Raw genomic sequence first — 13,294 nt, 5'->3', positions numbered from 1 at the left:
AACAACATAGACCATCTACAAGACTACAACAAAATTAAATTCATTGTATAAAAAAACCAAAATACAAAAAGGAAGAAATATTAAGTATCATGGAAGAGAAATGGGTGAATCTGAACAACAAAGCTCAGCTCTGTGGCAAGTCTGGTGGTAAAAATATCTTAAAATTGTTACTCTAGCTCAAGAGAGACACGTTATCAAACCTGCTGAAGAGAGTGGGTGTTTTCTGTGGCAAATGATTGTCTTTCAGGTCAACATTCCATTTGAACTGGAGGGTACATTTACAGGCTTCCAATATGGTGTTATTTTCTGGATGGATGTTTAATTCAAATTTTAAGTGCTGGTGGATAGAAAGCCCTTAAGAGAGAGTGGTTAAAATTGGAACCACCTACCATGGATGACCATGGATTGAAATTTATAGAAATCTGTAGGATGGAAATTAAATTAAGTTGTAACATGAGAAACCCAAGAAAATGTGGCAAAAATAGCTAAAATAACATGTATCACTTTTGTAATGTCTTTTTCCGCCAAATGTCTGCTTTGTTTTGTACACTCTTAATCATAATTTTAATTTTTTTTCCCAAAGTTATTTGAATTGGTATGAAGAAGAATATATTTTGTATTCTACTGTATATATTAGGATGTACTTGCTTGGTCCTAAATTCTTTCTGTATAATGTTTACTTATCATTATAATTATTATCATTTGCTACTGAGTCTCTTGGCAGTCTTTAAATGGATCAAATTAAGTAATACAAGAATACAAGAATAAAATAATACACAATATTTCAGCTGTGATGGACTGGCGACCTGTCCAGGGTGTACCCCACCCTCGCCCAATGTGAGCTGGGAATGGCCCAAGCACCCCCCATGACCCGCAAACGAAAAAGTGGTAGAAAATGAATGAATGAATGACACATATTTCAGTCAATCAGCCAATCAATACTACCACCAAAGACAATGCAGATCCATAAAAACTAATTTTACACTAAGTTTGAATGTGTAAACCTCATACCTCTTACCAGTTGTACAAGCAGTTTTGTAGAGATAACTGTGGATGAATAAGTGGACACTGGCACAGAATAATCTGCAGCAGAGGGTCCTCAGATTGACTAGAGACCTTTTATTCATTTCAATTTTCTTCATAGAAAATAAGAGTCTGTCAAGCTCACTGGCCCCCTCTGCCTGGGGCCTTGCTGTGTAGAGTTTAGATGTTCTCCTTGTGTCTGAGTGGGTTCCCCCCAGCTACTCCCACTTCCTCCCACAGTCCAAAGATATGCACATTTAGGTTAACCGGCGACTCTAAGCTACCAGTAGGTATGAATGTGAGTGTGAATGGTTGTTTGTCTCTGAATGTCTCTATAGACTGCTGTACTAATCGCCCAGTGCCAGCTAGGATTGGCTTCAGCACAGCCTGTAACCCTGACAGGTAAGACGTACAGATAAAGAGATGAAATTCAGAAGCCCACTTTTCTCGAGACACCCTTTGTGAAACACAAACCCTGGTGTTGAACCATCCATCCATCCATCTTCTACTGCTTTTCTGTTTCCAGGTCTCGGGGGGTGCTGGAGTCAATCCTAGCTCACTCTGGGTGAGGGTGGTGTACACCATGGACAGGGCGCCAGTCCATCACAGGGGCAACACACAGAGACAGACATGGAGACCACAATCTCACACGCAGACCTACAGACAATTTAGAGCCACCAGTTAACCTAGACATTAGGGATTAGCTTCCTGATATAAAGAAATGGACCACGCTAGTCTCACTATTGCCTTGGTAAGTGGCAGGTTTCCTGAGAACCTAAAGTAAGCAGAGAATGAAAAGCTGGAGAATGGACTCTACAGTACAGGCCAAAAGTTTGGACACACCTTTTCATTCAAATGAATACAAAAGTGTGTCCAAACTTTTGGCCTGTACGGTACATCTATCTCAGGCTTTACAAACTGAAGGACAAAATGGCTCCTTTTTATCAAATGAGTGTATGCCAGAAAAGAGGTGTATGCTGATTGTACACTCAATTCCACAGAAAGTCTGACATTTACCAATTTGTATATGAGCATATGGTATGCTGAAATCTCATACCAAGTCTTCGTCTCATGTGTAACAGTACATTTGCCATTGTGGACTCACAGTGCAAACAGTAAAATGTGTGCATCAGATAACTAGGTAATAAGAGAGAGTTCAGACGAGATGAGAGAGAGTTCAAAATGACGACGATGATAATGATGATTATTATATTTAGATAATGTTAAGATTGCATACTAAATAATATTTATTACTATGAAGGTCAATGTTGATTTCAGTTTGAGAAAGCCAAGCCACCTGCTGGCGACATAATCAAAACCATTTAATACAAAGTAATGGGTAGCCTATTATTGATCACCTCCAATGTCTCCATTAGAGCCAGGCAAGTGGCAATCTTTAAATCAGACCATTTTTTTTCCTTCACATAAATGTAAACAATTGTGATATAAGCTGTTGGCCCTGTAGTCTTGCATCATGTGCTTACAATTACTAATCAATATATTCAGACATCAGCTGGAGTTTGTCTGTCCACATCAACACTGTTCACTGCAGCAACAGTGCATTCTTGCCATTGTCCTGTAGGGGCTTCTTATAGACTCAGAAGATAGGAGGCCTGGCCCTCTCAGCTATATGCTATATTACACTTTATCACCAGGAAGGAATTTAGATCCATGATATGATGGGATTTTGATTAACCTGATTAACTTCATTGTTCAATGTACTGGTCAACAACTCACTCTCACTCACTCATTTTCTACTGCTTAACTGTTTCTGGGTAGGGCGATTGCTGAGCCAATCCCAGCCAATTCTCCTGGCGAGGGAAGGGTACACCCTGGAGAGGTCACCAGTCTATCACAAAGCCAACATAGATGAAAACAAACAACCATCCACACTCACGCTCACACCTTTAGACTGTGAGAGGAAACTGGAGTACCCGAAGGAAACCCACACAGGCACGGAGAGAACATGCAAACTGCCCTGGTCAACAGCTATGTGTAGGAATTCATGGTGCTCAAAATGACATCCTCTTCATCTTCATTCCTGGAAATTCTCTCTAGACTGGAGTCTAAGCAAGGAATCACAATTTCACACTTAGTAAAATACAAGCATGAGCATAAACACAGTTTATCACATTTATCTTTAACTTCCATTATTAATCAGGACTATTGTCAGTTATTTTTACTTAGATCCCTTTCTATCCCTCTCTCTCCCCCATTCCCTCCCTTCTCTTTCACTCCCTCTCTCTCTCTCTTTTTCAACCCAACCGGTCGAGGCAGAAACCCATCCACACTAAGCCTGGTTTTGCCTCTTAAAGGCAGTATTTACATGCCACTGTTAACAGGTGCTTGCACATGGAAAGATGCGTTGGGTCTCTTTCCATGATTGAATAAAAAGTTTGGTTTAGACCTGCTCTATGTGCTCTTAGTGTGCTCTTAATGTCTAGAGCAATTTGTTATCATTGTTGGATAAACAAATAATTGATTTGATTTGAGAAAAATTTTCACCTTCACAATTGGTTGTCCTAATATAAGGCAGCCCTTACTGGGAATAGCAATTATTACTTAAGAAGTTACTTTGGCAAATTCTTAATTGCAGGTAGTAGTGACTTTCTTTAGGAATGATGGGTTCAGTCTTGGTAGGGCATACTTAAGATCACCATGATAACATGGTGATTGTCATGGAGTTAAAGTGATGGTTTACTTGACTATTCTACAGAGTTTTGTGGTACCAGAGAAAACAAGTGCATTTTTTTATCTACACACCAGGAAATAAACAATAATTCACTGACAACTTTGTGATTCTTTACCTTGACAATGTATGCACTGTACTTTTAGAACAACATTGGGTGACAAGGAAAAACATTTTAGTTACTTCAGGTGACTAAGCCTAAAAAAATACTACAAAGTAAGCTACAAACCTAAGTCATGACCTATGACGTCAATCTGAAATGCACAGAATGACAGTTAAGATGTCAAATAATATGTTACTTTTTAAGCTATATTATGTTAACTACTCAAAGGTACTGGTGCACATAGTATTTTTTATTATTTTGTTTCAAGTAAGTGCTGCATAAATGCACATCAGCATAGTGGTTAGGGGTGTTGCTTCACAACAAGAAGATTGGGTTAGGTTGGGTTCCTGGCTTGGAGCTATTCTGTACAGAGTTTGCACGTTCTCCCCGTGCTTGCGTTGGTTTCCTCCAGGTACTTTGGTTACACATATAGTTGGAAGACATGCATGTTTAGCATAATTGTTGACTGTAACTTGGCCTTAGGTCTGAGTGTGAGTTTGATCAGTTGTCCGTCTTTGGGTGGCTATGTATTTTGCCCCTGCCACATAGACTGGCGAGATGTCCAGGGTGTACCCTGCCCTCGCCCAGTGTGAGCTGGGATTGGCTGCAGCACCCCCTGCGACCCGGAAATGGATAAGCAGTAGAAAAGGAATGAATGAATGAATGAATGCTGTATGAATTATAAGTTGCTGGATCCATCATTTCATCATTCCGTTTTTAAGGTTTTTTTGCACATGGTCTCATCAAACCACAGGTAATAACCACGATATAGGCGAAATTTTGTTTTTCGAGAATAAACCACAAGACAAAGCACAGTAATCAGATGTCTCCTGCCTCAACTGTCAAGCTACAAATTCACAATTCAAGTAGGTGGCTGAATGTAATGACACTTCTTCAGTAAGAGGAGGATGAATGAATTAATGAATGAATAAATGAGATGGCTACAAGAAGATTTCCAACTTACTGGGCACCCTATGGAGTTCAGTTAAATGTTAAATTCTTCATTAAGAAATGGAAGGACTATGGCACTTAAACTAAATCTGCGTAGAGCTGGCCGTCCTCACCAAATGAGTGGTTGGGCAAGAAGAAGACTGGTGAGGGAGGCCACCAAGACACCTACGACCTCTCTGAAGGAGTGAAGTGCTTCAGTGGCTGAGATGAGAGAGACTGCGTATGCAACAACAGTTGCCTTGGCTCTTCACTAGTTGAAGCTGTATGGGAGTCTGGCAAAAATAAAGCGACTGTTGAAAAATGCTCAAATGAAATCTTGCCCAAAGGCACGTGAGAGACTTCAAGGTCCATTGGAAAAATGTTCTTTGGTCTGATGAGACTAAAATTTTCCTTTTGGCCAACACTGCACATCACAGAAAAACACACCATCTCAACTGTGAACCATGGTGGTGGTGACATCATGCTCAGGGGATGCTTCTCAGCAGCAGGCCCTGGCAGGCTGGTAAAGGTAGAGGGTACATCAAAGCAGAAAAATATTGCCAAATAGTGGGGGACAATTTGGTTCAATCTGCAGGAAAACTACGACTTGGGAGAAGATTGATTTTCCAGCAAGACAACGACCCCAAGCCATGTCCAAGTCTATGTCCAGTTCTCAATACAATCAAGAATTTGTGACTGGACTTGAAATGAGCTGTTCACACCTGATCCCTATGCAGCCTGAAAGAGCTTGAGTTGTTTTGCAAGGACGAATGGAGAAAAATTGCAGTGTCCAGATGTGTCAGCCTGATTGAGAAATATCCTCACAGACTTAGTGCTGTGATTGCAGCCAAAGGTGCATTTACTAAATACTGACCTTAGGGGGATGAATAATAATAACCATATATAATTTTAATAAAGCAACATCATTTAGTAAAAAGGCAGATTTCTTTTTGATATTTTGTGTGTGTGTGTGTGTTTGAGAGAGAGAAAATTCTTGTAAAAAAAACCCCAAAATATATTGACTGTGATTTCATTTGTAAAAGCAATAAAAGGTTGAAACATCCAAGGGGGTTGAATACTTTTTATAGGCATTGTAGATAGATAGCTAAATAGACAGATGAAATCTTTCATTTAATCCTTCCCTGTGTGGAGATGGTGAAATAAATTGTTGTATAATCACACCGCGCTATGGACAATTATCTGTGTCTCTATGAGCTGCTGATGATGGGTGCCTCGTCCCTCCAACACTGCTCAGTCGAGCTGAAAAGCTGCTCAATTTTGCTGAACTCCTTCAAACCTCTCAGTTAAGCTCCTGACATGCTGGGAATACTAATTCTTCCCCATCAGGTGCTCTTTCAGCATTTAGAATGTGTAATATATGCTAATTTATACACCAGCATCTCCTGTGATATGAGGTGATATGACGTAACCACCAATTGATAGAAGCAAATGATTTCAACCAAGCTGATCATTAAAGCTGAAGAGCTGATGTACAAACACCCTGAAAAGAGTAAAACCAAACAGGAGGAGTGATGTCCAACACATCTAATGTGTTGGAGATGTGCATTCATGTTAAACTAAACTGGTATAATAACTTAGTTTCTGTGCTGGCTTTATCATTTAAAGAAAACAGCATTATTGATTTCAGGCAAAAACATAAAGATCTTCCAATGAAGGTCAAGTGATTAGTCTTATTATCTTAAATAAAACAGGATGACTGGCTATTTCTTCTTTCAAATACTAAGGAGCAGAGACATCTAGCCTCAGCAACCAATCCTGACAAATTATGACAACAAATAGGGCTAATTAAAGATGACACCTTGTTGGTCAAAAGAGGCAGATTCAGTATAAACACAACCCCTAATGTGAAAGAGCTCCACATCTGGACTTCACTGGGGGTCATTCATATTGCTGAATTGCTGGTGTTTCCTTCTCTTACCATCTCTACTAGCCTGTGCAAACACTCTTCACCATACTGATCCATTCTGATTATTGGAAATGATGGGCATCCAAATGCAGTTAACTAGCTATCGATTATTTTAGTAATCAGGCATTCTATGATGACTGACAATTTATCAAGTAATCAGATAAGAAATATTGTACACTGAAAAATTTTCCTTTGAATTATTTTTGCTTTATTTAAGCAATAATACAAAATAGTCCCACTCGCATATTTTTAAGAGAAAAGATTTTTTTGAAAACCCACTTAATGCATTTGAGTGCTATATTACACTCTTCTCAGCTTTAAAGAATGTTTTCTTGAGAGCAAAACACAGACTGGATGTATTCTGTAGAGGTGGTGCACCATTGGCAAGGTGCTATTATGTTAAGCAAACCCATTTTACAATAGGGCCCCTCAACTACCTTTTCTTTTCATTTCAACTTGTAGTGATCCCAGCAACCAAAGGAAGTACAAAACACAGTCTACAGATGCCAATGAAGCCCTACACTCAACTGAAACTAATCTGAGGCTTAGGTGGTCTGTATTCATCTTTTTAATGCAATATTCCTCACGTCTACTTATTGAGGAAAATGACCACACAAAGACACTATGGGTCACTTATGGGTTACTTACTTCTAAAGCAACATGCAACTTGAGAACAAAAACAATTTTAAACTTTTTTATTTTGAATGCTCAGGGAAATTATATCCTGCAGAGTTGGTCCAGGTGGATAGGTTGAATTGCTTTATTGTGACATCACAAAGTCACCTAAATCCTGACAGGTATTTACAGTTTCAGCGTCTGCATACAGACTATTTACATTTATCTGTGGACTGACCACATTATATAAAACCAGGACCATCTTTAGAATCAGATAAAATGAGGCCACCTACCTTTAATGCACATATCACCATTTGGGATTCGAGTAAAATTTTATCCGTCCTGGGAATTCTGGAAACAATAATGACATTAATACCACTAATTCAGTTGACGGTGGCTTCATGGTTCTTATGATTAAAAGAGGAGAACACACGATCTTGTGCCCCTGCCTGAATTTTCTTTTTGCTTTATGGGATTATTTCCCTGAGGTGTGGAGACAGACATTTTAGATATTTTTGAGTATTATTTGGAATTATTATTTTTAAGATTGTCGAAAACGCTGTGAAAATAATTGACAGATTAACTCATAATAAGAATAGTTGTTAGTGACACAATCAATCAACCGACAGAATGAGCTCAGTTTCAGAGAACGAGAATCTTTGACTTGAATCTTAAACCTGTGGACTCAGTCTTTTACTGATGATCAACTGGTCAAATAATTCAGCTGCAATGACCCAACAAAAATATTAATAGCATACAGACCTAGGTAACAATTCTGAGGGGGTTTACATCTGGCGAGGGGGTTTACATCCCCTTAGATGAGGAGGGCTAAATTTAGGCTGTTTTACCTTCAGTGTCATAGATGGTCTGGAGGATATGGTCAGTGTCCAGTCGCTCATCCTGGTGTAACGCGAATGTGTTAATGTTAAAGTCTGCCATCAGGTGATAGACCCCCTCAAGAGTGAAGTAACAGTTCCGCTCCAGCTTGTCGTCCTCGTAGACCAGCAGAGCGCTCTTCCATGTGAAGTGCCTGAACATCGCTGTGAAGGTCTCTGCCATCTTGACGTAAGAAGGAGCGATGCGGGTCAGCTGGGAGTATTCTGTGTTCTTGTTGCCGAAGCCCGCAGCCAGGGCACCTGCCGAGATCACCGGGATGTTCCAGTGGGATGCCAATCTCACCACCGCCGCAGCCTCGTACTCGCACACCGGACCCAGAATCAGGTCTGGCTTCTGACCGCACGACCTATCTACCAACAGAAACAGCGCATCACTGACACAGTCTGAGTTTTCAAACTGGATGTTGAAGTGGAAACCGGAGAATTGCCCCCCATCTGTCCGCAGCCGCTGCTGTGCGTAACGGATCGCTGGAGCGACCTTCGCACGTGAAAAAAGGTAGGAGTTATTCTGTGGCAGCAGGACCAACACCTCTATGTCCTCGGTGATGGTGCTGGTCATAACTGGGCTCAAGAGCATCAAAAAGTACAAACACTGTGAGCTGATGTGTGACATGATGGGACTTTCAGAGTGCCACGCCAGATAAACTGACTGACAGAGCTGGAGAGAATCTTCAGTGCTTCTTTCACTAAGTTGTCTCCACTCGGCAGGGCTCATACAGCGGCGCACAGAGAGACGAGCCCGCCGCCGACTCCAAGAATTAATGGTCAGCAATTGTATTAGTTGGCTGAAGTAACGAACCTGTCTCAACGTGCGCGTTTTGTTCTGCTCTCGGAGTCCCCCTTAAGACGCCTGAACCTGCCCCGGATTCTCCCTCAGCAGTTCCTACGAGGTTCTGAAGTCCGACCAGCCTCCCCAGCAGTAACCACACAATTTAGCTCCGGCCTGGAGTTTTGAAGCATCTTCTCAGGCTCACTAATGCGTCATAAGAGCGTTGCCCACCTCCTTCTTAAAGAGACACTGCCGCCGAGTTTACAATGAGCCACTTCACTAGAGCCGGAGTCCACGTTATCAGTGTGAATTACACATATACAAGACATTGTCTACACGACCAACATATACACGACACATAAGTAACCAACAGAAAAGCAGCCATCATACAGTACATATAACAAACAAGCAAGAAACACACAACCAGCGGATAAGCAACAACCAGGTAAACAACAAATACACAACCAACACGCGTGCAACTAATAGATGCACAACCAACAACTACAGCGTCAGCACACGACCAGCAGAGAAAAACAACTAACAGATATACAAACTGCAAATACAGGACCAACAACAAGATGTGCTGCAAGTACTCACAAGTCAACCAAATGTATTGTTTGTATTGTCACTACAGTTTTTATTCTTCATATTTCTGTAGATACAGTGGAGCCAGGCAGGAGAAACAAGGGGAGTGAGATGATGACATAGCTCAGGGGACCTGCTGTTGTAGGGATGAGTCAGTTGTGTTAGACAACACAAGCTACGGTTGCAACAAGTTGCATTTCTCCAATAAGAAATGTGTTAGTGATGGCAAGCATGCTGCACACTCTTGGGTAAACTGCCAACCAGAAAGACAGAATAAAGAAAACAAAAAGTAAAATCTAATCAATGAAATGGAAAGGTCCCTAATCCGTATTACAACTGCCTCTGTGGCCACATGTAACAGCTGAATATTCAAAAATATTGTGAATGATCAGTCAGATGTGGTCATTTTTGAATGGTCACATATGTTCTCAAAAGAAAAATGTGAGTTGAAAATATAAAAGCTTGACTGGCCAAGAAGAAAAAGTTTTGGCTAGAATTCAGCTAAGAGAAATTCAACATGTGTTGCCACCATCCCCAGTTTCCCCCGGTACACACCCTCCAAGGTGACTTCTTGGGATCCCACAGCATGGCCACAATTTCTTCTAACAAAACAGCTGTGATAGGTTCTGTAATTTCTAAAGTGTCAGAAATACATTAAAATAAATACAATTATTTAAATAAATAAAATTAAAATAGGCACAAATTACAGATGGCATTTGTTCTTTTTGCATGAACAATGGATCAAATAACTGCATGTGGTCTGTCGTGCCAGTGTCAATAACAAACAGAAGACAAATGGGAATTTTCTTTTTTTTTTGCAGTTATTTTGTGCTTTTATCATCATCCTGTTTTCCAGCAACAACAGGCAGTTTCCAGCCACTATCCACAACCTGGTGAGCAGAGAACAGCAGACATAGTTAAGGTGCAGCTGAAGAGTTCACACTGTCCAACAACCATTTAAACACCCACCCATTTGTCATCGGTGCAGAAGCTCATTATGACCCATAATTAGGTTTTGTTTCTAGGTGACATCTTGTGACTGTATTGATTATAGCAGGAAAAAAGGAAAAAATGTGGTGACAATATTGTAACATGACAAAGTCCATGCCAGGAGGATATTGGGACAGCCATATCATTCAACAAAACTAAACAGGGATATCACAAATGATTAAAACAAAGTTAACTACTTTAATTTTTTATCATTTTGACAAAGTTCCTAAAAGTTGTTCTCAACCCAATCAAGCTATGACCATTATTCTTGTGATTTTGGTAACCAATTAAGGTGTAAGCGCCCATTATTGTGAGCATAATATAGGAGCTGTATTTGTAAACCAGAACAGGTGTCCCTCTATGTCTTCAACCTGCACGATTTCTCCTTAATGTAGAATCATGTTGAGACAGGAGTTTGACAGAAAACAGAAAGGACAGAGGTTCATTTCTGGAGGATTAAAAAATAACATTGACCTTAGCGTCATATCCTCAGCTCAATTAGAAGCCTCCCACTAATTGTGGCATATCAATATATGTTGCTAATGACACACCTACCCAGTTTCTCAGAGGACACTTTTTATTTTCTAGCCAATGGAGTGGAATTTGCTGACGTACATGGCAGAGGTTTCCATAGCTCTCATTACACTTAAATCATTAACTCATTACAGGAAAAGGTGAAGTATTATACTGATTGTGAAGCAATTCTATGCTGTCTTTATCTGAAATTTCCAAATTACACCAATTGGCACAACTTGGAGATATTCTGCAATTATGGTCATTAGACTGAACTCAACACATCTCTTTGCTGCAGTTGAAGTTTAGTGTGTGGAAAAGTCTGGTTGTGGTAGACAAGTTTCTTATTTTCTGTTCTTCTGTGTTTGTATGTTTCCAAATCATTTGTGGAGACTGAACTTTCAAGGTATAATAACCACATAATTTTTATGTTAAGTGACGTGCATGTGTACACAAGATGTTAAGCACTGCCACATCCATAAAGAAACTGCTTTCCCAGTCTGTTGTGGAGGAACTTCACTGACCAGCAGTGTCCTGACCATGGTCCGCCACTTTGAGACCTCTGAACTGCAAATCAATCTTTGTAGCCAGACTCCAAACTTTCCACAGCCCCTAAGATGATTAGCAGGTTTTCCTGGCTGGCACATATGCTCCAATTGTTTTGTCATTGTGCCATACATACACTGATTTATGTAATGAATGATTAAAACAACCGTTGGTACAGAATGAATGCGTATCATTTTAACTTTTGCTTTAGTGGCGTTCTGAAATTCTAATCTATGTGAATGAGATTTTCTTTTACTTCAAAGAGGTTTGCCTCATGTTGCTGTTGTTGAAGAGGAACTTTTTAGTGGTATGGCACCGAGTTTAAAAGTCCCAGATTATATTGTAGAGCAGTTTTCAATTCAAAGACCTTTTTTATAAGCGTGATCCTGTAACATGACATCACCAGCCCCATTCTCCTTCATCTCCTCCCAAATTTTTGGAAAAGGGCACCAGAAAGCTTTGGATCATCATGAAATGAATAATTGGACAGTTCTTCTCCATGTACATTTCTGTGTTACTTACTGAGCAGCTGTATATATAACAAGTATATATATGATTTAGACTATCTTATACTGTAACAAGCACTGGGCAACAAGGCGAAAGTGGTTCATACTGTTGCCTTACAGCAATGTTCTGCATGTTCTCCGTGTGCTTGTGTGGGTTTCCACCCACAGTCCAAAAACATTTATGTTTTGGTTAATTTGTGTCTCTAAACTCTCTGTAGGTTTGAGTGTGAGTTTGAGTGGTCCATCTCTGTATGCTGGCACTGTGATGGGCTGGTGACCTGTCCAGAGTGTACCCTGTCCTCAACATGTGTGTGATCATTTCTTTCAAGAGCACTGTTATTGTAATCAGTGCGGGTGCCTGGCTGTTGCTGCATCTGCTTTTAATTGTAAAATATCTGCTCTTATGAATGCTTCTACAAATTATGTCAATAAAATCTCTGATTACTGAGGTTTCTGCCTCTTAAGGGAAGTTTTTCCTTGCCACTGTTGCCAAGTGCTTGCTCATCAGGGTATCTGTTGGGTCTCTTTAAGTAATTTTATAAAGAGTTTGGTCTAGACCTGTTCTATATGTAAAGTGCCTTGATGTAACTTTGTTATAATTTGGCGCTATACAAATAAATCTGATTTGATTTGATTTTATTTGATTTTTTGTCCATCTGTCCAATCTGAATAGAAATATTGCCAACGGGGTTATACATGACTTATTGGTGAAACAAAAACAACAATAAGTTTGGGTACTCCGATTTCCTCCCACCTCCCAAAGACATTATATTTGGGTTAATTGGTGACTCTAAACTGTCCGTTGGTCTGAGTGTGAGTGGTTGTCTCTGTGTGTTGGCCCTGTGTGTTGGCCCCCCTGGCTGAAGACCTGTCCAGGAGATAGAAGATTAATGAATGAATAAACCAAACAAAGACCTGTGGCAATATAACAGAGCCGAATCAGACCCAGCTAGGGGATTGGCCATTTAGTTTATGGTTATTAAAATCAGCAAATCCTCCACATTGCAGAAAATGGAGAATTCAGCTCCAGGTAAAAACTTCCCAAACCAGACAATGTAGTAACCAGGGGATGCTGATGGCCACAGAGACCAGAACCACAACCAACATCAGATTCTTTCACAAAGTGACTTTATTAAAAAAAAAAAAAAAAAAACAGAAAATGAAAAATAACTTCCAAGGTGGACCCATCATTCACCACAAAA

The 13,294-nt window shown here is 40.1% G+C and overlaps 1 protein-coding gene across 3 annotated transcripts in view; it reads right to left on the bottom strand.

Annotated features, from left to right (window-relative positions):
- The window catches only part of npr3 (natriuretic peptide receptor 3), a 32,600-nt gene extending 23,505 nt beyond the window's left edge, over positions 1-9,095 (bottom strand). For all 3 annotated transcript variants that reach the window (XM_029510136.1, XM_029510134.1, XM_029510137.1), the window contains exon 1: positions 8,136-9,095. In XM_029510136.1, the coding sequence (XP_029365996.1) occupies positions 8,136-8,898 (763 nt within the window). In that variant the 5' untranslated portion in view covers positions 8,899-9,095. The remainder of the gene's footprint in view (positions 1-8,135) is intronic.
- Positions 9,096-13,294: the final 4,199 nt, after the last annotated feature.

The sequence above is a fragment of the Echeneis naucrates genome, chromosome 9 (assembly GCF_900963305.1).
Source record: "Echeneis naucrates chromosome 9, fEcheNa1.1, whole genome shotgun sequence".
NCBI classification, from domain to species: domain Eukaryota; kingdom Metazoa; phylum Chordata; class Actinopteri; order Carangiformes; family Echeneidae; genus Echeneis; species Echeneis naucrates.
The sequence above is the reverse complement of the archived record's forward strand: the minus strand, read 5'-3'. Positions and strand labels throughout refer to the sequence as shown.